Raw genomic sequence first — 26,362 nt, forward strand, 5'->3', positions numbered from 1 at the left:
TTAACTGTTTCCAGAATTTTGTATGTGGAAAATAATATGGGCGTTAAAATTCAGATGGCCAGGATTTATACTTTTTAGCAGTTTTCATTTTAAATTCAATATAATATCATAGAAAACCATTTTCAAGAAACTGTTCATTTCCGTGTGAGCCTTCCTGTCCTTTTCAGGATGCATAGAATTGCAGTTATAATGTACCTACTGTTTTCATTTCTGCCTTGCCTTCTTAAGAATTTTTCAATTTATGACTCGGCTCAGATCATGTTTTCTAAGAAATCATAGTAAATACTCAAGCAGCCAGATGCTCTGTCTTGGCCCTGTCTTGTAATTCTTAACTCTACAAAATGCTTAGTTGAATTGTGTTTGACACAAAATACATGTGAAATGTATTTTGACATTTCCATTAAACCACGGGCTCAGCCAAAACAAAGACTTTACCCATAAATCCCCAATGCTTTGAACAGTGCCTGGCTACCGTACAAGTTCAACAGATTTTTTTTGGCCAAATGGTTACTAGGATGATTTATATTTCCTGTAGCTACCATAAGCATTATTTTTAGAGCCCATATGATAGTCACCAGGTAGCCATACCATAATCCAACCATGCCTCTATTGCTTACTATTTAGGTTTCTTCTAATTCAGGGGTATTATAAATGACGCTGTAGAGAATATTTTTGTATATGTACACATTTCTTACTTTGATATTCTTCCAAGAAATGAGATTGCTGGTGCAAAGTGAATACGCCTTTTTGTGACTCACAGAACATAATGGCCTGGTGCTTTCCAAATGTTGTTATGAGTTGACACTGTCACCAGCATTATCTGACTATGACAGTTTCAGCACTCCTGGGGTGGCGTTGGTCAGTAGCATTAGAAATGTTTTTTGTGTATGTGAGTTTCATAGCCAAGTAAACATTATCTTAACTTTCTTTTCATTTAATAGGTGATCATTTTATTTTATTTTGTGACTTAGGGAAGTAGAATGTTTCTGTAACTATGTTTGCAGCTACAACAATTTTCTCTTATATAAATTGTCTTCTGATTCACCTGAGAATCAGAAGACACTCTGACTATAGATTTTGATGACATTATTATACATTTTGTATTATATGAAACACTGAGGAAATTAAGTGGCTGGGCAAAATTTTATATTTTAAGTTTTTGCCTGAAACCCCATGGGTATTTTTGTTAGCATTCAAGAATTTGACTAAATAATAATAAAGGAGGCCAGGCACAGTGGCTCATGCCTGTAATCCTAGTACTTTGGGAGGCTGAGGCAGGCAGATCACTTCAGGCCAGGAGTTCGAGACCAGACTGGCCAAAAATTTTATTTTGCCCAACCACTTAACTTCCTCAGTGTTTCATATAATACGAAATCCTCGCATAACATTTTATCACTTCTTACAATGTGGATCTTTTTTTAAAAAGCAATATACATAGTTAATTTATGTTTTGAGCATCAAGAACTTCAGTATCTAACAAACGAAAGTTCCAAAGATATATTAGATGTGGGCAGGATAAAATCTCACAGTTTTTGCCTGAAACCCCATGGGTATTTTTGTCAGCATTCAAGAGTTTGACTAAATAATAAAGGAAGGCGGGCACAGTGGCTCATGCCTATAATCCTAGTACTGTGGGAGGCTGAGGTAGGCAGATCACTTGTGGCCAAGAGTTAGAGACCAGCCTGGCCAATATGGTAAAACACCATCTCTACTAAAAATACAAAAATTAGCTGGAAATTACTTGAACCTGGGAGGCGGAAGTTGCAGTGAGCCGACATCATGCCACTGTACTCCAGCCTGGGTGACGGAATGAGACTCCATCTCAAATAATAATAATAATAATAATAAAGGAAGGAAAAGACACAGATCCATCAATTAGTCTAACAATGTCGTTACTACTTTTAAACTACAGGAGAGCATATTGAATGCACGATAATGTTATCAAAATCTGTAGTCAGAGTCTGAAGATACTAAAACTTTGTATTCTTGGGTTCATCAGCCTCCTTATTCCTGTTGTACTGTCAATTCTAGCTTCCCTAATTCGTACATTTTTGAAAATCTTTCTCAAATGTTTTCCCACCGTGACATGAAATTGGAATTTTTGTTATTCTTGAAGTTTCCACCTTCACATTTCTGTTCCTTTTTATGATGAATTTTTTTTTTCTGAAAACTGATTTTTAAAATGATGGAAGGAATTTTAAATCACCATTTCCCATGACAGAGTCCAAGCAATAGCATTTTATCCAAGTCAACAGTTATCCTTTATTTTCTCAGTAAGAAGCTAGTAGTGTGAGCCAGTGAATAGTCCATGTGTCCAAAAATGACTGGGAGGTAATGGAGAGCTTGGCTTTGCTGCCGGATTTAGGCGCAAGTGTAGATAGCCATGCACAAGGACCTATTTAATATCGACATCCATTCTTAAATGTTTTATTTAGTTTAGTGTATTAGTCCATTTTCATGCTGCTGATAAAGACAAACCTGAGACTGGGCAATGTACAAAAGAAAGGTTTAATGGACTTACAGTTCCACGTGGCTGGGGAAGCCTCACAATCACGGTGGAAGGCAAGGAGGAGCAAGTCACATCTTACATGGATGGCAGCAAGCAAAGGGAGAGAGAGGGTGTGCAGGTTAACTCCTCTTTTTTTTTTTTAAATTTGTTTTTCAATGCATGAGAGAGAGTTCTTTATATTGTCCAGGCTGGCCTCAAACACTTAGCTTTGCCTCCTCCAGCACCAGGACAACTGGCCTTAGCCACTGCAGCTCCCAGGAAGTCCTCTTTTCAAAACCATCAGATCTCATGAGACTTACTCGCTATCATGAGAACAGCAGGGGAAAGACCTGCCCCCGTGATGTGATTCAACTACCTCCCACCAGGTCCCTCCAACAACACATGGGAATTCAAGATGAGATTTGGGTGGGGACACAGCCAAACCATAGCATTTAGGCTGCAATTTCTATGACCAAACTCTTATTCTATAGTAGAAATTGTAAGAGTATTGAGTGCTTAAAAAGATAAGAAGCTTTCTTCCAAGCACCCCATGATAAAATGAAAACTTTGTTAAAACATCACTGGCTTTTTGTGAATCACTGATTAAAAAACAGAGGTCGTAAGTCTTCCTTGCATGCAAGATCACACTTGGGTAAGTTCAGTATGTCGTATGTCTTTAGTAATGCCATGTCAGCCTCAAGTATTTTTTTTTTCCTCAAAAATTGCAACCGGTAATTCTAACGGATCCAAGTTCATCAGAGATTAAATCATTCTTTGTTATCTTTCACTCTTTAATAATAGGTAGTTCCTCTTTGAGCCATAGACTTAAAAACACTCCTAAAAATTAAAAAACTGGCAATAGTTTATTCCTTAACAGACACTGTTGGCATGAGGTTGGGAGGTAAGTCACTCGCTACTTGATTTATCTATGTTGAGATCACACTGAGATACTGTCCCATTTCTCACAGGTTACCTGCTACTTGGCCTTATTGCCATGTTGGTAGTTCTGGAAACCTTCTGTGAACTCCATGAGCTGAAAAAATTCAGAAAAATGTTCTATGTGAAGAAGGACAAGGACGAGGATCAAGTGCACATCATAGAGCATGACCAGCTGTCCTTCTCCTCGATCACAGACCAGGCAGCTGGCATGAAAGAGGACCAGAAGCAAAATGAACCTTTTGTGGCCACTCAGTCATCTGCCTGCGTGGATGGCCCTGCAAACCATTGAGGGTAGAATTTGTTGCATTATCCTAGAGCATCAGGGTCACGGTGCAAGAAAAAGGCTTAAGTATGTTCATTTTTATCAAAACGCAAAAGTGAAAATGATGTCACTTTAAGAAATATCTACTGTTTGCAATGTCTTATTAAACAAAAATGGAACAAAGAAGCTGTGACCCTGGCAGGATGTCTAACGTGAGGAAATGGGATGTGCATCTAAAATTCATATGTGACAAAATTACCTAGACCTTACGTAGGGGGAGAATACTTGAAGCAGTATGCTGTTGGGGTTAGAAGCAGATTTTATACTTTTAACTGGAATCTTTGGGGTTTGCATTTAAATCATTTAGCTGATGGCTAAAGAGCAAAATTTATATTTAGAAGCAAAAAAAAGTATAGAGATGTGTTTTATAAATAGGCTTATGTGTACTCGTTTGCATGTGCCCATCCAAAATGATTATTTTTATAGAATCTAAGTTAAACTTACTATTTATAATGCATAGGTAACCATTAACTATGTACATATAAAGTATAAATATGTTTATATTCTGTACATACGGTTTAGGTCACCAGATCCCAGTGTACTTCTTAAACCAAGATTGTAGATATTCTGTTTCTTCTGATTTCTCTTTATACAAAAGGATCTAGAGTTGCTACAGTAAAATAAGGAGAATAATAAACTTGAGAGTGAAAAATCATATTATTCTGCTGCAATAAATTTCTATCCTCTTGCAATAGAATGGTGTCAGATGTCTTAACATGTTTATAAACTCTTTTTGGAATTGAACAAATTATGAATAGGATTTATAAAAAGATTAAGATACTTTGTTTTGAAAGTACATTGTGATTTGCAGCCACCTAGTACTAAAGCACAGAACTTAAACACAAATCCCTAAATGAACAGATTATGTTGCATTAATCTGAGCATTTTAAATTTCTATGCTAAAATGAACAAAAATCACAGTTGGTCGTAATTTTATGCTTTCCTATATCAGGAGTGTGTCTCTATGTAGATTTTATATATGTGTGTGTGTGTGTGTGTCTATACATATATGTATATATATAAAGGAATACACACACACACATATATGAATATATATGTGTGTGTGTATATATATATATACATGAGAGATCTCCATATTGCCCAAGCTGGCCTCAAACACTTAGCTTTGCCTCCTCAAGCACCAGAACAACTGTGTGTGTACATAAACACACACACACACACACACACACACACACACACACACACACATATACACTCCTTCATGGAAAACATAAAGGTCACATTAAGATGATGTACACAGGATACGATTAAGGATTTTAGAAGAGAAAAGGAGAAAACCCCTGTGTGATAATGAAAGCTCACTGACCCTCCTAATGAAGCCTTATGCCTCATGGGTAGCTGACCAGGAGTTGGTGTTTGAGGGATTGGTAAAAATCAGTGCAAAATCAGCACCCTCTGTTGAGCCAGCCAAGCACTCTGATGGTGGGGCAGTCCTCCTGACCGTGGGTTGCTCACTCAGTAACCATCTACCTTCTGTACCATGTGCTGCCCTGAGCCAATCATTACCAGCTGCAGGACAAAGGGAAAGCTTCCCTTTTCTCTTCGGAAGGTTTGCTGAAATATCAACTCACAAAAAAAGGCAGATTAATGAGAAAAGGCATACAGATTTATTACTACCATGAATGCAGAAAGAATTATAGAGTGATTGTCCCACATCTCAATGGGGGTACAGATGCTTAAATAGCATACTGATTAGAGGAAAGGGAGATGGAAAAATGTATGTGACTTTAGAGGGAAAGTATATGATTTTTAGAGAAATCCAAGCGTGCTTCCCTGAAAGCATCTTTCCTCCCTGTTGACCATGTCTCTGCAATGGAAAACCGCTGTCAAGAGGGCAGACCACTGCTTAAGGGTAGAATAGAGAATCCTTGGGGAATAGAGGGATGCATCATGGCCATAACAGGGTCTGCAAATGTTCCCCATGGTCACAAAGCTTGGTGTGGTGTAAAGTCCTGAGGTGCTGATGAATATAAATCACAGAAGTTGGATACACTTGGAGAGTGTTCTTCTATTTTATGCAATGCAAGAAAAAATAAAAGGCTGGTTTGCCACAGCTGCTTGGCTCTAACATGAGAGGGAAGTTCAAAGTCCAGAAAATGAGGAAGTACATGAAGAAAAGCTTCTGAATCAGATGTCATCAATAAGTAATAGAGTTTAGTACTTAATTTTAGGAACTGGTATGAATCCACAGAGAACACATTAAACCTTAATGCCCTTCAAATTGTTGTTAATGTGAAGGGCGAAGTAGAAAAGTAGGAGCAAGTTTTGCCTCGACCCTCACTCCAGCAGGCAGGAAATGTAAGGGAGGATGTCTTCCCCAGGGTTTCTTTTTGTCTTTGGCCAATGCTGCTGCCCTTTGTTCCCCTGGGAGAAGCAAGCTTGGTCAACCAGGAGGAGCTCTGGGTCAGCCCCTCAGAGAACAGAAACAGGGCTTGCTGCAGGCATGAAAGGAGGTAGCAGATGGACGGGGTAGCTAAGCCAGAGCTGACGTTGGAAACCCTTTAGTTGGAAGAGAGTGGGAAGTTGAAGATGAAAGTAAATACTACAGGAGTCTGGGTGATGAGTACAAGCTGAACTCACCTGCTTACCTGGAGCCTTCAAGACTGAGTTCCTAAGAGGCCTAGGGAATGCCCTCAGGGTACAACAGCTGCAGGAAGCTTTGTCATTCTAGAGCACAGTACTGTGTGTGAACTTCAGTGTGATGTGTCTGGTAGAGATGTTGATTTCAAAGTAGTGGATACACTCCATGGAAGGAGAGAACAGAGAGTATCTCAGAGTGGGAGTTCCTAACCTCTCAGAAACCCAAAGGAGGAGAGACCAAGGGATGAAGGTAGTCTTTTTTTTTTTTTTTTTTTTTGCCCCCCCCCCACCCCCACCCCACCAAGGTAGTCTTTAAATCAATCTTGTAAAAGAGGTTCCTAGGACAGATAAAATTTGGGCCAGATCACTCCATTTATGACACTGGTTTACGTCTATAGTAATCACACCCCTAAAGATATTTTTTAAGTATTTGTTCAAAAGTTGAAGAAGAAAAGTGGGAGAAAAAAGAAACATTTTCTGAAGACAGAAATTTGGTAGGACTTCAGAAAAAACAAAATCGCGTAATGTCTAGATGACTGACATGAGTTCACTTTTTATTTTTTTTACCCGAAAAAAAAAAAATCACACTCATACTTTCTCCAAACCAGCTTAATGGGCCTTTTGGAAAATGAATGAGGCGATACTTACAAATCTGGAGACCTCAAGATAACTGAAATAGTCAATACAAAACCTTTTCATCTCTTTAAAGTTATCACTAGTACACTGACCTCTTACTAAAAGCAGCTATTTGCCTTAAAGAAGAAAAGTTTTAAATTGGCACAAGCACACATTAGAGAATCAGAACAGGATTATCTGTCTCTTATTCAGAATTCAGTGAGAGCAGAGCTTCCTGACTGTGTGGCATAATACATTTATTTTGGTATTTGTTGCTGTCAAAGCCTCCATGCTGAGAAGAGCTGTAATAAATACTGATATCATCAATTTAGGAAGGCAGTCCCTTTAGGATGTAATTTCAGAAATGTATATATGGTAAATTTAGAAACAAAAATTTCTTAATAGCTGAAATTGAAATGTGACAGTATTTATTATTTACTTTATTTGAGTATGCTCAGTAACATTTTAAATCTATCTCTGTATTATGTTTAAGATTTTCCTATGGTTACTTTTTTTTAAATTCTGGAAGGGTTTGTTTAATACTGTGGAAATTTGGTGCATCCAAGCCTTTTGTGTGAGGCAAGACATAAAATTGCTGAAGTCAATTTTCGACTATCTCTCTTACGTAATATGTACTTTCAGGCAAATCAGCTTTTTGGAGTGAAGTAAGGAACCCAGAAGTAAATAAAAACGCTTTTTAAAGTATTTTCCATGCCCTGGTAGGAAAGCACATTTAATAAGAAGGCAGCCCTCTCTTTGCTTCACTCGGAGCATACACATACTTACTTTGCACAGAGTTCTAATAAAATTATTACTCTGTTTTTCCAACCCACAGAAAATAAGACAGTTGTATTAAAAGGAAAATTTCAGACAAAATTAATTTAGCAGAGTTTATCTGAGCATTAACGGATTCATGTAGCATTCGAACCTGAAAAGGTTCGGAGAGCTTCACTCTAGCAGCAAGAGCAACAGGGTTTTATAGGCTGAACATGCAAGCAAAGTGAAGCAACTGCTTGATTTGCTAGGGCTAAGTATTTGTCTTAATTGCGTATGATCTACTGGAAAGTCCCTGGCCTCGGTGGTGGTTTCTGACTGGTAAAGGGTTTTCTTTTTCACTGTTTATGTTGAATTGAGCTTGGTTGGATTTCCTTACCTAGGAACTGAAGGGCTCTAGGACCATCTCAGCCTAATGGCATCTCAATTATTTTAACAATGCTACTCAAATTTTGTGTCAACGTAAATGACATTACAATTTTTGGTGATACACTTTAAAAAATGTAAAAGTCTTCATATGCAACTTGGCAATAATTACTGTGCAATCACTTAGGCAGCCTTAAAATAGTAGGTAGTCTCTCAGTTTCTGTAAAAGCATCTAGAGTACTTGCACCATTCCCTAAGCATCCTGCAGCACTCAGCATCTGAGTAGAACAGTCTGACCGCTGTTTTTTATACTGAGAAGGAGAAATGGTCACATCCTCTAGATGCATGACAACCTATCTTACTGAAAGCAACTGTTAACTAAGTGTGGAGCCTCACTTCCATGTTAGCATGGCAGCTCACATGCTGCTCTCAAAGGGGGTGGCACAGTGTACTCAGAGCCACAAACCACACACAGGTAGCCTAGCAAATTTTTACCAATGTGCAAAATCTGCATTATAAGCTGATTGTCAGAAACAAATGCTTGGTGCCACAAAGAACTAGCACTCAGGCAAAAAGTTTTCTCAGCAAGGCAATTTACTTCAGAAGGATGCTGTGCATCAGTCACGATCACAAGAGCACACTGAACAAAGGAGAGAAGGAGTTTTTATCCCTAATGCAGTTCCTGTCCCTGTGTCCTTCCCCTATTGGCTAGCTTGGACTGTGCCATCTAATCTGATCCTGATTGGCTAAGGCTTGAACTTTTCTGAATATGGTTAGTGCATGATTTGTAAGAGGAGGTGGGGGTGGGAATGGTCTGTCCATTATAGTACAAGGCAAATCTAGACATGTCTGGGCATACCAGGGCATGACTAGAGCAGGAGGGTTGTTTGCAGGTTGGAGACAAGAGTACAAGGAGGTTGGGCTTTTCAGCAAAGGATAAGAACATGATGCAATTAAACCTTTTAAAGAGGAATTTATCATTCCTAATACAATGACAGAATATACTCGAGTCAATATGATTACAAAGTATAAATACACACTTGTAGAAAAACATGGCTTTTCCACACTGGTAAAAATTTGTAAGTGAGGCTCCAGACTTAGTTAATTCTCTTCTAGATCAGGAAAAAGACCTAGAAAGGAAACACATGTAGAGAAGAGAAACCCTCCAGCGCATACCCAGATGAAGAAGACAGGCAGGGGCAAGTGGCCTCCAAGAACAGCACATTTCTTCTGATGTTATTTCAGTAACACAGTTTTCATGACAACATTAAACTATGTTTGTCCAGCTAGAGTAAGTGAATAATGCTTCCATACAGAATGACTAAAATTTATTTTAAGATGTTTCCTTTTTAAGTGGTAACTCCTTTTGTCTAGAAAATTCCCTCAGGCTGAGCATCTTGTCATCCATCATAAAGTAACTTGCTGTCTACATATGAAGATGACACTATTGCTAAAATCTTACATAAAAAATAATATATCTATATTATTTTAGGTGAAGAAATTAGCCAAGTTTTGAGAGTCTTTTTCATCCTCTTCGTTTTATTATTTATATGATTGTAAGCTAAAAAGCATCTGACACAGGTTCAATCAACTTATTTTGTCAAGGTTGAGAACATGCCTGTGACCCAGCCTCAGGAGGTCCTGGCCATATGTGTCCCAGGTGGTTGAACTACTGCCTCATTTTATATGTTTTAGGGAGACATAAGACATCAACCAATACATGTAAGATACACATCGGTTTGGTCTGGAAAAACAGGACAACTCAAGATGGGCAGGCTCCTAGGTCATACGTGGATTCAAAGACGTTCTGATTGGCGATGAGTTGAAAGAGTTTAAGACCCAGAGTCAAGAGAAGTGTGTGTTTGGATTAAAATAAGGGGTCATAGAGACCAGGGTTCTTATTTTGCAGGTAAAATCTCCTGGTAGCAGGCTTCTCAGAGAATCGATTGTAAATGGTTCCTATCAGACTTAAAAAAGTGCCAGACTTAGTTAATTCTCTTCTAGATCAGAAAAAAAATACCTTGAAAGGGAAGAGGATTCTCTACAGAATGTAGATTCTTCCCACAAGAGACAGCTTTGCAGGGTCATTTCAAAATATATCAAAGAAATATATTTTGAGGTAAAATATTTCTGTTGCCTTCAGAGCTTGCTGTCATGTCCGCATCTTATTGCTACATAGAGTCTGCTTCATCAGACTTGAGGTCTCTGTTTTAATGTTAATGCTGGTCAGCAGTGTCTGAATTCCTTTCATGGAGGCATGTCTAGCCACTCATTTCCATCACAGCCTGAACTAGAGTTTCAGGTTAACTTTGGAAGGCCCTTGGCTGAGAGGAAAGGTTCATTCAGTAGGTTGGGGGGCTTAGAATTGTATCTTTGGTTTACATTTCATGTGTATATGCAAATATAAGTATTTTCACATGCATAACTCAGCATTTAATTTTCACTTCTAAGCAATGATAAGACATCCAGAGCCCATCAGCCACCAGATATTCAGATCTTCCAATTAGTCCACGGGTGTTCAAAGACATCAGCCTAGTTTACCCCAAACTCCTGCCTTACCTTGTTCTCGCTCTGCACAAACATCTTTGGTTTAAATTGCTGCATTCGTTTTGGGTAAGTGCCCTTTTTTATGTGCTCCCTTGCATAACGAAAGCTTTCCTCTAAGCGGTTGTTACCAACTTAGTACATGGAGTGATGCATCGCAATTTAGGACAGTGTGACCTTAAAAACTGGAACCAAGCCGATTCTCACCCATTCAGCAGTGACCAAGCTAGATTTTAAAGGTCACTGTAATTTATGGCACATGCTATAACTGACAGAACTCTATTAAAAGAGTAAAATAATAGACTGCCTTTTTATCACAGTCTATCATTTTTCCCTGAGAATCTGGGGAGCCTGAGAAGGAGACCCGGCTGCTCCAGGGACCCCTGTCTTGGGTGAGTGAAGCAGAGCCCATGGCATGGGTGAAGCCAGACATTGACACCACACATTCTGTTGGTGACTCCCTCCAAAAGAGGCACTGGCCGGAGAAGGATGACTGCACAGTGAGTCAATATGGAAACCTAGCTGTGCCACCTGGAACACTTCTCAGACTGCCATGGAGGGTCCTGAAGAGCCTAATCACCTACAGTCACATTTGTTTTCTCTCCGGCTGATCATCTGTGTTACTTATGTCTGTAGATTTCAAGGTTCCATGGCTACATCTAAGGCAAAAAGAGCAGTATTTTATGAGTGTTACACAGAATATCTGGCCAAGTGATTGTGAAGTAGCTTTTTACCGAAGTTGTAAAATGAAAACATCCTATGTATTTATTTCCCTTAGAACATAATATGTAAATGGTCCAGTTGTAAGATCTCACTCAGACCCAGTCAAGTCCGATGAGAATGGCAAGACCCCATCTCTACAAACAATTTAAAAAATAGCCAGCTGTGGTGGTGCACACTCAGGAGGTTGAGGTGGGAGGACCACTTCAACCCAGGTCTAGTCTCTAGTGAGCTGTAATGGTGCCCCTCCACTCCAGCCTGAGCAACAGGGCAAGACCTTGTCTCAAACAACAACAAAATAACCCCACAAATTAAAAAAACAATTGGCCCAGCATGGTGCCATGTGCCATTAGTCCCAGCTACTCAGAGGCAGGATGATGGCATGAGCCTCGGAATTCAAGGTGGAAGTGAGCTATGACCATGCCACTGCACCCCAGCCTGGACAACACAGCAAGACCCCCATCTCTGAAAAAAAAATTTAAAACACCCACTGAGAAGAGGTGGCTGTGAATACCTGTGAACCAAGGAAGAGGAAGATGCAATCAGTGAGGCTAGAGAAAGAATGTAGAGCTCACTGAATACGTGAACACTCTTAAGGACAACTTCAAAAATTCAATTTAAGCTACTACATTTATTTAAAAGCTTGGACTTACTAATTTTCTTAAATTCTAAGCAATGACTAAAAATCAGTACTCTGTCACAACTGTAAATAACGTGAATCATTATCTTTATGGGTAAATAGAATCTCTTTGTGTGCAAACAATTCAATGTAACTTCACACACTTAAGTTATGGGCTGTCCCTCTCAGTTCCTTTGCATGTGGCTCTATATTTCCAGACCCTTCAGATCAGCCATGGAGCTCCTAGTCATGTGGTGGAGGTTCTGAAGGGGTCCACATTAGGCACTATACCCCCATCTATTCTATGACAATGGAGTAAAATCATTTCTAAAGGGAGCTTAGTTCTTCTGGAAACAGGTAAATCCAGGGGCTATCTAGAAGTGTTAGTGCTCAAGTGTTACAAGAGAGCTTTTCTGGGGGCAGATTGTGATAATGAATGCAAAGCAATTAGTTTGCTAACTGGTGCTTAGCGAACACTTTTCACAATGGTTAGCTGCTACTATTAAAACTAATTTTAGTCATTTTTCTAAAACACAAGTGATACCTGCTGCTGTGGAAGTGAAATATGGCACAGATATTCAAGGAAGTTGCCCATTTTTTATTTGGAGTATAAACACACACCAATTAGCAATGCAGGGTCATGAAATTCCAATGCTATCTGGTGTCCTGCAAGTCGTCAGGGAAGCAATAAACTCAAGGGAGGGAGAGGCCTCCCAGGGTTTGGGCGGGTAATGTCAAGGCCAAAGGGAAACTTCCCCTTCTCCTTCCGAAGGTTTGTTGAAAATCGGCTGATAAAAGCAGGTTAATAGGAGAAAAGGCGTACTCAATTATTTGATCATAGTTTTATGTGACACAGGAGCCTTCAGAATGGAGACCCAAAGATACAGGTGAAATTGTCAGTTCTTATGCTTTAGTTCAACAAAGTATGGATAACTGTATAGAAATAAAATTGGACCAAAAGAGAATAATAGAATGCTAATAGACTAAGAGGGGAAACCCAGCAGGCCTGTCTAGATTCTTCCTGGCCTCTCTGAGCACACATTCCTTCCTTCTAAATGTGAGGCAGCACCCTTCCTGGAATGGGGGTCTTATGACCTACAATCAAGTGAGGTAGGTCAGGAAATTTATTTATGTCCAACTTTTACACAGAAAGACTGGAGAGGGACCCCAAGAGTCATGCTTTTTGGTTTGATGGCTGGCTATAGGGAAAAGGAGTTCTGGCTTCCATGACTTGCCTTGGGGAAGAGGGATGCTAGTTTCTAATGGCTAGCCTTGAGGAAGAATGGGACTGAGAGACAGGAGGGTAGAAGAAGGTCAGAGAAGAACTTTTGCATCTGAGGCCTTCATGTGGGGTATTGTTTTCTGATTCCAACAACATTAGGAAAGGTTTTGTAGAACAGCTGATCCTTGGAGACTAAGGATGAGAACATTTTAGGAGGTCAGTGCAAGCCAAGGTGAAGACCCCAGCCAGGCGGCAGGAGAATGGTCACTTGGGATATGGCGCAGTGGCTCAAGGTGGAGATGCTGCCACCAGGCACCCCTGTGCCAGCCTCCAGATGTGATGCCTTGGGCAGGCTTCTCAACTGCAGCTTCCTCATTTACTAGCCACCCCCTCGGGGGGGTATAAAGATCATAGTGATTTCTTGGAAAGCGTTTAGCACAGTGCCTCGTCCATTATGTATCATAATACAATTCAGTTGCCAGTATTACTGAATGACCATTCTGAAGTTTTTCATTCAGCCTGTTTATAAAATAATAATAATATTGGCAACTAAAGTATGCAGAGGAGTAGTGAGAGACCGCATCCGTTCAGGAGAGTGAGATATGAGGGCTTCTGAAGACTTGACGGGGGTTCCTGAGTACTTTGACCTGAGAATCCTGAGTCCAGATTGCAGTCAAGTGAGACTGTCATTAGTATGTAGAAAACGAATACTGAAGGCCTGGCATTAGGAAGGCTGGCCCACTCATTGATGCACAGGCTAGATCATTTAGAGGGGTACTGGAGCTGGTAAGTGCAGCTTGGACCCATTCTAGAAATGAAAGTCTGAAAGGGAAGCAAAGGAGAGGGAAGAAGGGGCAGACAGTGCTGAGGGCAGTTTTAACACATAATTAACATGTTTTCCTAACCCGGACTGATTAGGACGCAGAAACATACAGAAGTTTCCAACCTAAACCTAAGACAGTGGTGCTTTAACAGGAAAAGAAGAGAAGGGGAGGTAAATTTGTTTCATGGTAATGTTGGGTTTGGTATAATGGAAACGTTCACACAGATTAAATCAGATTACCGGTGCAAAATACCTATTACAATGCCTGATCTGACTTTTTTTTTTTTTAGTGATGGGGTCTTGCTATGTTGCCCAGGCTGGCTTTGAACTCCTGGGCTCAAGGGATCCTCCTGCTTCAGCCTCCCAAGTAGCTGGAAGTACAGGCATGCACAGCTAGGACTGGCTACGTTGCCTGACATTTGGAAGGAAGATAGTAAGACTCAGAAAACGGTCAAAGTGTCAACTGCTGAAAAATGTCCAATTGGGTTGATGAAAAGGACATTGGATTTAACTACAAGGTGGACTTGGTGACTTCTGAAAGCAGAATTTGAATGAAAAGACTAGGAGGGGCTGTGTAGATACCCCAGTTGCAGGGATAGTGACCATAATAACTGCCAACAAGACAATAGTTCTGATCAATATTTCTAATTGTATAACTTAATGCCTACCTGTACTTTCTGAAATTTTTAGCAATAATTCAAATATTTCAAATATGTGTTTGTGTCCTAAATAAAATTCCAACTTTACACAACACATACACACACACACACACAAATGTAACATCTAATACCATCCTATTTTATTCTTATGTGGTTGTGATGCTAATTTCAGAAGGCTAATTTGGTAAAATGTTCTTAGCTACTTACAGAACCAATTGCATCTTTAGATATTTTATAATAATACATTATGCAACATATTTTATTTTTACTTCACCTCATTTAACCGGTGAAGGTTATTTGTCAAATGTATCCATTTCTAAAATTATTTGTCTATCCCAGACACCCTGCAGGCTGAGCATTTGACACAAGATGGCCTTGATGTGAGTTCAGACTATAGAAGTCACCCCCAGGCCGTGTAGTGAGAGCTAGCTCTTCAGTCCTAGAGGTGAAACCTGATCAGAGAGAAGATCACTTTAAAAATCAGTTATCCCAAGGGAGAGATTTCCCCACATAATTCTAAAACATTTCCTTGTGTGCCTCATCAGCTTTTAAATGCTGTAGTTTATGAGCTGTATGTCCAGGTAATAACAAACAAGCCACCAACTAGGTATTTATTTTAACTGGCTCTTGCTGCACACCGATAATTAGTGCTCACGAGTCCCTGGGACCATGTAGAGGATAGCAGTACCTTCTGAAGCATTAAAGAAAGACATCCAGTAGAGTTATAGTCTTGGAAGGACCTCACCACACACTAATTCTTTGATCATGAATAGTTTTGGTTACTCTGCTAAATGCATACACTATTCCTTAGCTATGTCTACATAAAATAATGTACAAATATGTACTTGTAAACATTCCTTTAAGCAGTTTTATAGTGCTTAAGAACTGCAATGTCTCTGACTTTTCTTTCTTTTATTGGATATCTGTGGGAACACTGCTATTAGGGCCTGAGAGGAAAGAGCCAGCATTACTGTTACAGGAAAGCAGAGGATTTTATATTTTTATACTGTCAAAGCCAAAGAATTTGTTTTGTTTTTAAGATGAGGAAAAAAGAGAGGGGGCATTCTCTATTGTTTAACATAAATTTATACCTCCAATAGCCCTTCTCTCTAAAATGCAGGCAGTGTGTTTTCATCTGCAGATATGCCCAGAAGTCAGGAGATTTTCACCTGTTCTCTCCATAATTCTAGGTCTGTGTGCTGGGTGATACCAGACAGGCTACCTATTTCTTCACCAGGTTAATCTATTCCTCCTTAGAAGAGAACAAATACCAATAATCTCTGCATTCAACAGGGACAACATTGAACAAAAGTAATTAAGTAGCCATTTTAGACATATTCATAAAGATTTAGAAGGGATAGAAAAATAAAAGAGTTTTTGGTGAAGGAGAGAGATAAAGATTATTGAAGGTCTAGTACAGTATAGCATGCAATGAGCTACATAGAGGAAAAAAGGGGGTATTTTAATTTTCATTGTTTTGATTTTTAGTGTGAGAATGAAATGTGCCAATGAAGTAAAAAAAAAAAAAATCACAGTTGCCAGGAAAACCAAGTTCTTTGCATTTCATAGTTTGTCTTAGAATCTTATATTGGGAGTAATTACCAAGATCAGAAATATTTGTTGGATGAATAAGTGATCTCCCAGCACTTTGTCAAAAACAAATTAGTAAGACTGATTTGCCATCAGTATCAGAATTCCCAAGGTTTTCTGTCTTCCCATCTCTGAAAGATCAGACTCACCATGGCGACAGATCACACTGCCATCTCTACACTGTTGACTTTGCTTCTGATCCAGGAAGCCTGTGATTCCCACTGAGTCTACAGTTTTGAAAAGACAGGAAGTGGGTGTTCCAACACCTAACAGGAGTCCACACGTCACACCATCTCCATGTTTTCACATGAATTAGTAAAGAGTGGGGCGAGAATAAGAGGTATGCCAGTGATAACAGGATAAGCCCGTAGAGAGTCCTGAGATCAGGAATCTGAACAGACTTGCAGGGTTCGCAGAAAGGGCTAAGTAGGTCAGAAACCAGAGGCCTGACGTCAAGAGAAAGGGAAGATAGATTTATTTAAAGTAGAGAAGCCAAACTAAAGTCATGGCTGCCTCTTCCTAGGCTTAGCTATTCCAAACTGGGCTGATACTGGCCCATTTAACGGTGAACAGAGTCGTGAAATAATTCCAGCCAATCCCTGGAAAACAGACTATTAGCAGAGCACGCCAACAGTTTTGGTGAATTCTGTTCTGGGTCAGTAAACAGTACTTAAGAATATTAAAGGTAGAGTGACCAACTGCCCCAGTTTTCCGAATGCAAGGGTTTCCTGAAATGTAGGACTTTCAGTGCTAAAACCAAGACAGTTCTGGGCAAACCTGAACAGTTGTTTGCCCTAATTAGGGGTCACAGCGAGACTGGATTCGTTTATTATTTTTGACAAACACTGAGATACTACACTGTGCCAAGTACTACACTAAGCCTGTATAAGACAAAAAGCTCCTCAAGGAGCTTGCAACGTGGCGGCTGAGTAAGTCATTGCCTAAATAACACAAATGCTGTAGTGGACCCCTTCAGGACCAAGGCCCTCCCTTACCCTAGCTGGTGGGAGTATTGCCTACTAATGGCTCACTGCTGAGTCTGTTATAGTAATGGCCCTCTGCTGAAGAAAGCTTTCCTGCCTGAGATTACATCTCTTACTTGGAGAGCCTTGATCCAGTGATGGCCAATGCAAGTTACAAAGGTCCAGCTCTCTTGTTCCATTCCAGGCAACCTCTAGGGCCATTCTAGCTCCCGTGTGTCCTACTGGCTCATCTGAGATGCCTGCTTCAGCCGCAGCGTTTTTCTTGAGAGCTGGTTTCCTTCAGCATCCTTGGCCGTGTGGCCATCTCTAGGCTGAAGAAACAGAGCTTGACTTTTTAGATCCTCCATTCAACTACTTCCAACTAACTGCATGAAAAAGCTGTTTCTTTTTTTTCTCTTCAAATGAGGCATTATTTTATTTCTTTGAGCAGCTCTCTGACCTGTTTACCCCTCATATTTCTTTACAACAATATATTTTGCAATAAAATATAATTAAAACATCATTTGAATGATCCTAGAATAGGTTTCTCAACCTCTTTAAATGGATGTTTTCCTTAGGTAAAAGTCAAAAATGCATGCCTTTTAAAGTATAACTTGAAGTTCAAACTATATCATCAGGTCTACAGATGAATAAGAGCAATGGGGCAGAAAGCGTGTTTGCTTCCTAGCCACAGAAGCTTCTATGACATTCCAATAGCCTGTCAAGGGGAAGGGATGTTTTCTCAACACCACCACCCACTGCTTCCCACTGCTTCATCCCATGTTAGTGAATTCTGAGGGATACACTTTCCCACAGGGCATTCAAGGAGTGTTTATTGTCACAGTTTTTTTTTTTTTTTTTTAAAGAGCTTCAGATGTGGCAGGAAGGAAGGCTTAAGGTTCCATCTGTCAGCTCCTGAAACCACGTCATTTCTATTCCAGGACTAAAGTTGGAATGGTTATGGCAGCTGCCAAAAAGCATTTGATAAGGAGAGCCTATAACCTCAGCTCCTTATTAGCCTGGAAAACCTGGGGTCCTGGAAGCTCTAAGTGAACTCACTTTGTTACCTAATGGAGGGGATTCCAAACACTGCCTGGTGACCTCAGATATTTTTGCAACCCAGAGATGGGTGCTATTGGATTCTCCCTCACAATCAACTCTGTTCCTGACTTAAGCCAAATGGGTCTAACATGGGGGAGAATCTCATCAATATTATCAGGACCCAGGGAGTGTTTTGGGAATGATGTACAGGCAATGTCTGGGTAAGGAACATGCTTGTGATATGGCTACAGATAAATGAAAAGCTTAAATGTGGAGGAGATTGTTGCAGGGCAGTCAAAGTCTTTTGAATTGTCAGGGGCTCCTCCCCATGACTTCTGTCCCTTCCTCCTTAGTGTTGGCTTCTAGTTAAAGAGAGCATTAACCATATATTTGATTTCTCAATCATGAATAAATCCATTTAGCAGCTTCCTTCCTCAAAACCTTTGTTGTAACTTTCTTTTCTCAAATTTAGACTGTCTCCTCACCTACCGAGAAGTTCTGACACTTTTATAATGAGAAGGGTGACTTAAATTTAGAATGAGGCAGTCTTAAAGTGAATTCAATTCGGGCTTTGCCACAGGCTCCATGGTGGTCTCACTATTTAATTTTTATTTTCCTCATTTCCAGATTTGTCTTCCCCACTGTTTTCTTTGTTATAAACTTTAATAGTCAATTTAGCATTCCGCATCCAGAAAAATAAATTTTATAGAAGTACAGTCATCCCTGGGTATACTCAGCAAAGTGGGCCCATGCAGTTCAAAACTGGTATTATTCAAACAGCAACCGTACTTTTCCCTCTATTCTTCTTTCTAATTACCACCCTGGATGTTAAATATGAAATAAACATAAGAAGACATCTTAGAGGTAGAGAGAGGAATGCAGACCAGCTATGGAACTCAGGGTCCAAGGAAGACACACACCACAGAAAATACTATGGTCCTACCCCATCCATGATAGCAAAGACTGAGTGGGGAGTCTAGACTTTGACCCTCTCTAGGCTGTAATGAGGCACCCCAATGTCCCTGGGGTGGTATCGGAGAAGGCCAAATAGAGAACTGGAAACTGCTCACCATGTGGTAATGAATCTCCACTTCCACCCTAGCCTACCTTTATACACACACAGTGTCAATGCAACCTGACTTTAATGCCACAGGCATTTTTTCCTCCTGTTTAGATGAGGTCAGAGAAGGCCTACTAGACAGTCAGGACTTTCAACACCGCCCAGTGGTAATGGGACCATCCCCACCACAGTGTCAGTGGGGAGCCATAATTCCCACCCTCCACGAGCAATAACAATACCTTCCCCTGAGGAAGTGATGTCAGACATAGCCAAATAAAACAGAAGGTTTAAATAAGATGATAATATTTAAAAAAGCATTCATACCAAAAGCCAGGAAGATCTCAAACTGAATGAAAAAGACAATCAATAGATGCCAATACCAACAAAACAGATATTAGAATTGTCTGACCAGGATGTTAAAACAGCCACTAAGACAAAGTTTCAATGAGCAGTTATGAACATTCCTGATCATAACTGAAAATGAAAAATAGAAAGCCTTAGCCAAGGAGGAAACTGCCTCAACCTGATAAAGAGCATCTATAATAAGCCTACAACTAATGATGAAAGACTGAAAGCTTTCCTTCTAAGATTGGAAACAAAGCAAGAATGTCTGCTCTCATTGTTTTTATTCATCATAGTGCTGAAAACTCTAGCCGGTGCAATAAGGCAAGAAAAGGAAATTAAATTCATACATATACAGAAGGAAGAAATAAATGGTTCATATTTGAAGATGACATGATTGTCTATGTAGAAAATCCTAAAGATCACAAATGACCTAGAGTCTTCAAACCAAAGAACAAATTGAGTCCTTGTCTTACACCATATACTAAAATTAACTCAAAGTGGATCAATCTAAATGTAAGAGTTAAAACTATAAAACTTTTAGAGAAAAACACAGGGGAAAATCTTGATGATATTGAATTTGGCAATAATTTCTTGGATATGACACCAAAAGCATAAGCAACAAAAGAAACACATAGGTAAATTAAACTTTATGAAAAATCTAAAACTTCTGTGCATCAAAGGGCACTATCAAGAGAGTGAAAAGACAACCAAGAATGGCAGAAAATATTTGCAAATGACGTCTCTGTTAAGAAAATAATTATTCAGAACATATTTAAAAACTACAATTCAGTTACAAAAATACTACAAACAATCCAGTAAAAAGAGAAATGCAATTAAAACCACAATGAGATGCAATATTACTTTTATTATAATGGCTATTATTTTAAAAAACAGAAAACAATAAGTATTGGTGAGAATGTGAAGAAGTTGGAACTCTTAATGGGAATATAAGACAATGTAGGTACTATGGAAAACATTATGGCAGTTCCTCAAAAAATTAAACAGAGGATTACCATATGTTGCAACAGTTCTACTTCTGGGTATATACCCACAAGAACTGATAGCAGGGTTTCCAAGAGACAGTTGCATACCCGTGTTCATAGCAGCATTATTCACAGTAGCCAAAAGGTGGAAACAACCCAAATGCCCATCAACAGATGAACAAATAAACAAAATGTAGCATAGCCCTACAGTGGCATATTATTTAACTTTAAAAAGGGATGAAATTCTGACACACGCTATGACACAATTTCTTCTTTTGTTTATTCCTTTGAGACATTTAGGGGAAACAGAAGCATATTTTTGGAGGGAGAAGGAACATGCCCTGTAGGGACTCTATATATTACTATGGAAGACTGAAAGCAGGAATTAATAAATGGGTCTTAGACTACATGTTCATCTGTCTAATTTTACATTTGCTGTCACTTTAGGTTCTATTTGCTTTCTCCTATATTTTCTGTCATTATTGGCACCAGCTCAGTGCCCATTTGTCCTAACTGCAATCAGCTGCTGTTCCAATAGCCTACTCCTATCCCAGAGCCAGCTTTCACCTCGCTGCCTGCGCTAGTGCCAGCTCCATCCCTGCTGTTTCTAATTTTCTCTTCCCCCCTCCTCCTTTCTCCCCCACCACCTGCTATGTACCCACATCATAATCATTTCTAGATTCTTTCATTGTTTCAAAGCTGATCCCTTGAGTCATGCTGTTCAACTCCAATATTCTCTCTTAACCCCTTCTCCCTCAGGGATTGGCTACATCGCACACTACATCTTTCTTTTTTGTTTTGCCCAGGTGGATTTTAATGTCTTTCTATTAGATGATTCATCAAGCCACTGAACAGGAGCCCTTTCTCCTTATTTCTTGTGCCCAGCAAAAGTGAGCTGAATATACACCAACACAGGCAGGATACGCGGTGAGCAGAAGCCTCTTAATGTTAGGTTGACAATGAATGGAATACTGAAAATGGGGATTGGGAATTAACAATTCGTGTTATCAACAAATGTGTATTGAGTTTCTACAATGCAGAAAACACAGTTCTAGGTGCGTGGGACCCAGTAATGAAGAGAAGAAACAAAATTCTTGTTTTAAGAAGCTTACATTTGAGGGGATACATACTATGTGCCAGGCCCAGCTTAGATAATGTGCATGAGTTATCTAATTAAATCCTCACATGAACCCTATAAGGTGGGTGCCACCCCCAAATAACATTGAGACCCTTCTGTTGCCTGTCTGAGTCTTTGCTTTGTCATCTGTGATTGGCAGCCAATGCCGCCCTCACACGATAAATGTCAGGGGAAGACACAGAATTGTTGAGCACCTACCATAAACCTGGCGTTTTTTTTTCCAGGTGTTTTATAAGCTTTTCCTCATCAACCCTATCAAATGAATTGTTCTTCTCTCAATTTTCAGGAGAAAAACATAATTAACAGAATAGTAGAATAACTTGCTTAAAGTCCCATAGCTACTAAGCAGCAGAGGTGAATTTAAACTCACTCCTTCCTGATTCTGCTGCTAGTTCAGAAATGGGTTCAGGTGGAAGTTATGTTTATTGTGTATCCCTTATGTAAAATGTAACATAACACTACTGAGAAATATTTAAATTGCAGAAGATAAAGTTCTTGCCACTAATAAGAAGATAGTCTAGTAGTGGTGAAACGTTTCATCCCAACTGTTAAAATGAAAGTGATTTGCTAGACTGCAGAAAGGTGGGATACGGTCCCCATGAGTTGACTTAGGACACATGGAGATTTGTCTTCCATCTTGGGCCTGAGGCATGTTGGTTTGGCATCTTTGGGACACAACTTACTTGAAACAATGAAGGGTATGACTATAGATTCCAGGCATGAGATCCAGCAAATCTGTGGTTATGGGAATTGAAGCTATGGAGTGATGGAATTGTCCCGGACAGGGTTGTAGAGTAATGAGTAAGGAATCCGGCCCAGAAAGAAGAACCCAAAGATCCCAATGTTTAAGGCAGTGGTCCTCAAACTTCACTGTCCGTAAAAGATGCCTAGAGCCTGGCACAGTGGCGGATGCCTACAGTCTCAGCACTTCAAAAGGCCGAGGCAGAAGGACTGCTTGAGGCGCAGGAATTTGAGGCTGCAGTGTGCTGTGATCATGTCAGCGCCCCCAGCCTGGGTGACAGACCTCACCTCTAAAAAAAAAAATAAATAAGGCCGGACACGGTGGCTCACACCTGTAATCCCAGCACTCTGGGAGGCCAAGGCAGGTGGATCACTTAAGGTCAGGAGTTCGAGACCAACCTGGCCAACATGGTGAAACCCCATTTCCACTAAAAATAAAAAAAATTAGCCAGGTATGATGGCAGATGCCTGTAATCCTAGCTACTTTGGGAGGCTAAGGTAGGAGAATCTCTTGAACCTGGGAGGCAGAGGTTACAGTGAGCTGAGATCCCACCACTGCATTCCAGCCTGGGCAACAGAGCAAGACTCTGTCTCAAAAAAACAGTAATAATAGTAAATTAAAATTAAATAAATTTTTGTAAAAAGTTACCTAGGACAGTGATTCCTAGTCTTTTTCACCTCATGGTATTCACATAAATGATCCTGTGGGTAAAGTACCTGAGAAAAATGAATGAGGCCATTCATGCAGGAAGACGATCCGCCCAGCGCCTGTGGTTTTCTTTGCCACAAGCCACTAACAAGTTGAAAGTGTCTATATCTTGTTTAATTCATTTGTGGCAAAATGATCAGGAAGTTCTGACCTAAAAAAAAATCTGCTAAAAATTCAGATTCTGAGGCTATCTCCTTAGCAATTCTGGCATAGTGAGTACATGAAGCTACCTTTTTAATTAGCCCTGGAAGTGATTCTGATCCAGGTACAATGAGGATCTTTTAAAGAACTTAATTTTAATAGCTGTAAAACAAAATCACATTTTAAGAAAAGCAATGCCTAATAATCAAACATTATCACTGTGCATCTACTTGGTGTCATAACCTCACAAAGAAGAATCACTCCAAGAAACTTTAAAACATATCAATATTATTGTTCTTACCTAGTAAAATATTCTCTATGGAAAAAAGTGTACCCCTAATAAGAAAATATTAAAGTGTTTTTAGATATGTAAAAAGTGCTTTTAGATATTACTCTAGAATGCTGATGCTACTGCTTTTCTGAGACTCTTATATGTGTATTGTGGGATAATCAAATGAGTAATTACAATGCTGTCATTGGGAAACCAGTTTGCTAGCAATGCTGAGAGAAGGGGAAGACATAAGATTGATCAGGTTAATGGGCATCCTTAGCACCCAGCATGTTGCATCTAAATACATTTCTCACTGAATGGTTCCAGAGCTCTTTGAAGAACTGGCTGTTTCCCAGTATGGGACAGGAAATTATAATCCTGGAACATTCTGTCACAAAAAGGATACCATCAAAGACAACTAGAGCCATGTCAAAGTGACCCAGAAACCAACATGAATATGCTGCCACAAGCCAAAGGCAGGAAAATTTGATTATTAATTGGAATAACTTCAAGGGATTTAAATAGATCGACTATGTTTGATGCTTGAGCTCATTATAATCATTAACATGTTTTTAAAAAGTCTTTTGAAATCTTTAGTTAACACTAGGGGACTACTTTTATTATTTTGAATACTAGCATAAAGAGAAATTATCATTAAGTTATCCTATTTTTCCTATACAATCATAACGCAGGAAAGCCAAATACGAAATTTATTGAATGCCTAGAGTAGATTACCATATTCAGTGGCAGTTAGCATCACAAAAGAAGAGAAAATCAGATGGGTACCTTCTAATGGAACTTCACACAATGACCTCTGAAGGAATCTTTTTATGATTCCACCTGAATCTGATTGAAGCTCTAGATATAACTAATAATTTCTAGAAAATACAAGGAACAGAGACACATGTTAAATGGTGCCACAGGGACACTGCCTTCACCGAATTGCAGACCCTGTGAAACTTTATAAGAAAAATGACCCAGAGTTTTCAACTGAATCAAGATAAAATGCAAGGAGAGGCAGGGAATACAGTAGGAGAGACTATAATTTAAAATACTTAAGGGACATGTCAATGAATCTTTATCTCTGTAACTTACTGAGATTTTAATTCAATAAAATTAATTTTTAAAAATCTACAAGAGAAGAAATGGTGAAAACAGGATTGTTATTAGACTGATATTAAGGAATTATAACAACTACATTTGATGAGATTATAATGTGATTACCTTTCATTTGAAAGAAATTCTCACTATATATAGTGAGGTAGATCTATATATTCTCACTTACATATAATGAAGTATTTGCAGGTTAAATAATACAATGTCTGGGATTTGATTCCGGTCAGGGAGCAGAGGGAAAATGAAGCATAGAGAAAGTAATACGGGTGTGTGTTGTACTGATAATTGCTAAGATGCAGTCATGTGTACACCTAGTTCATTATACTGTGTTCTTTACTTTTACATATGCTTGAAAAGCTACCCCTCAAAAGTTAAGATATATAAAAAAAGAAAGAAAGAAACATGATTCAAAGAGTCAGCGGGAAAAGGAGAAATGTTAATTCTCTGTAAAGCAATGTCCAGAAAAGGAAAAAGAACAAGAAAAGGGTGCTATTGTGACACCAGCGAATAGTGTTCCAGAGAAGGAGACGGCGAGTCATGAGCCCTGTGTGGAAATCAGGGAATACACAAGCTGAGAAGTGTGCTGTCAGTTTTCAGCAACGGGTAGTGACTACAGCTTTCAGAAGGCCGGGCGCGGTGGCTCACGCTTGTAATCCCAGCACATTGGGAGGCTGAGGTGGGCGGATCATGAGGTCAAGAGATCAAGACCATCCTGGCCAACATGGTGAAACCCCATCTCTACTAAAAATACAAAAATTAGCTGGGCGTGGTGGCGCCCGCCTGGAGTCCCACCTACTCGGGAGGCTGAGGCAGAAGAATTGCTTGAACCCAGGAGGCGGAGGTTGCAGTGAGCCAAGATCGCGCCATTGCACTTCAGCCTGGCGCCTGGCGATGGACCCAGGCTCTGTCTCAAAAAAAAAAAAAAAAAAAGAAGAAGAAGCTCAAAGAAGTAGTGCTCACTACACTGGGAGAAGAGAGCTGCGCGGGCGGGGAGCGGCCTTCCTACAGTTAAATCAAGGGCTGAGCCTTCATTGTTTAGAGATGGAAGGTACTTGAACAAGCTAAACATATGAGAAGAAACCAGTAGAGGGGAAGTGATTATAATAGGTGAGAAAGATGGGACAATGTGACAGAGAGAAGTCCCTGAGAGGATGAGGAACGGGGAGAGTCGGGAGGGGTGATGCTACTTAGTCCAGAAAATAGCTGTCCTCATTTTAGAAGGGCCATTCAATGCTGTATTTCCTCAAATGAGTCATCATCAGAATCACTAGAGAGCTTAGAGAAATCCAGTTTCTCCTCTTCCTCCCACCCTGAAGATTGTAACTTTATAAATTTGGAGATTTCAATATAATAAAAATACAGTCACTTTATTATTTAAAGGCCCTCTGAAGAAGTCTGCTAATTAGCCAGGCTTTCCAACTATGGACTTTAATGAGCATTAAACTCGTGAAATGAGTACTTTTTCTTCATCTTTCCCAGAAAACAGACACTCAACTCTTCCTTGGAGTGAAAACAGTATGTTCTGGGTCTGAGTACCTGGGGGAGGAGAACAGGCTCTGTTAATCTTTGTTCA

General features: G+C 39.7%; 1 protein-coding gene and 1 long non-coding RNA gene across 2 annotated transcripts in view; one reads left to right on the forward strand and one right to left on the reverse strand.

Moving 5' to 3' along the window:
* KCNK1 (potassium two pore domain channel subfamily K member 1) overlaps positions 1-4,446 on the forward strand; it is a 57,970-nt gene extending 53,524 nt beyond the window's left edge. Inside the window, exon 3 of the mRNA XM_003940802.4 lies at positions 3,457-4,446. Within this exon, the coding sequence (XP_003940851.3) occupies positions 3,457-3,716 (260 nt within the window). The 3' untranslated portion in view covers positions 3,717-4,446. The remainder of the gene's footprint in view (positions 1-3,456) is intronic.
* The window catches only part of LOC141581092 (uncharacterized), a 159,067-nt gene continuing 134,440 nt past the window's right edge, over positions 1,736-26,362 (reverse strand). Inside the window, exon 3 of the long non-coding RNA XR_012513603.1 lies at positions 1,736-2,583. This is a non-coding gene — a long non-coding RNA (uncharacterized LOC141581092). The remainder of the gene's footprint in view (positions 2,584-26,362) is intronic.

Source organism: Saimiri boliviensis, chromosome 14 (assembly GCF_048565385.1).
Source record: "Saimiri boliviensis isolate mSaiBol1 chromosome 14, mSaiBol1.pri, whole genome shotgun sequence".
Taxonomy (NCBI): Eukaryota; Metazoa; Chordata; class Mammalia; order Primates; family Cebidae; genus Saimiri; species Saimiri boliviensis.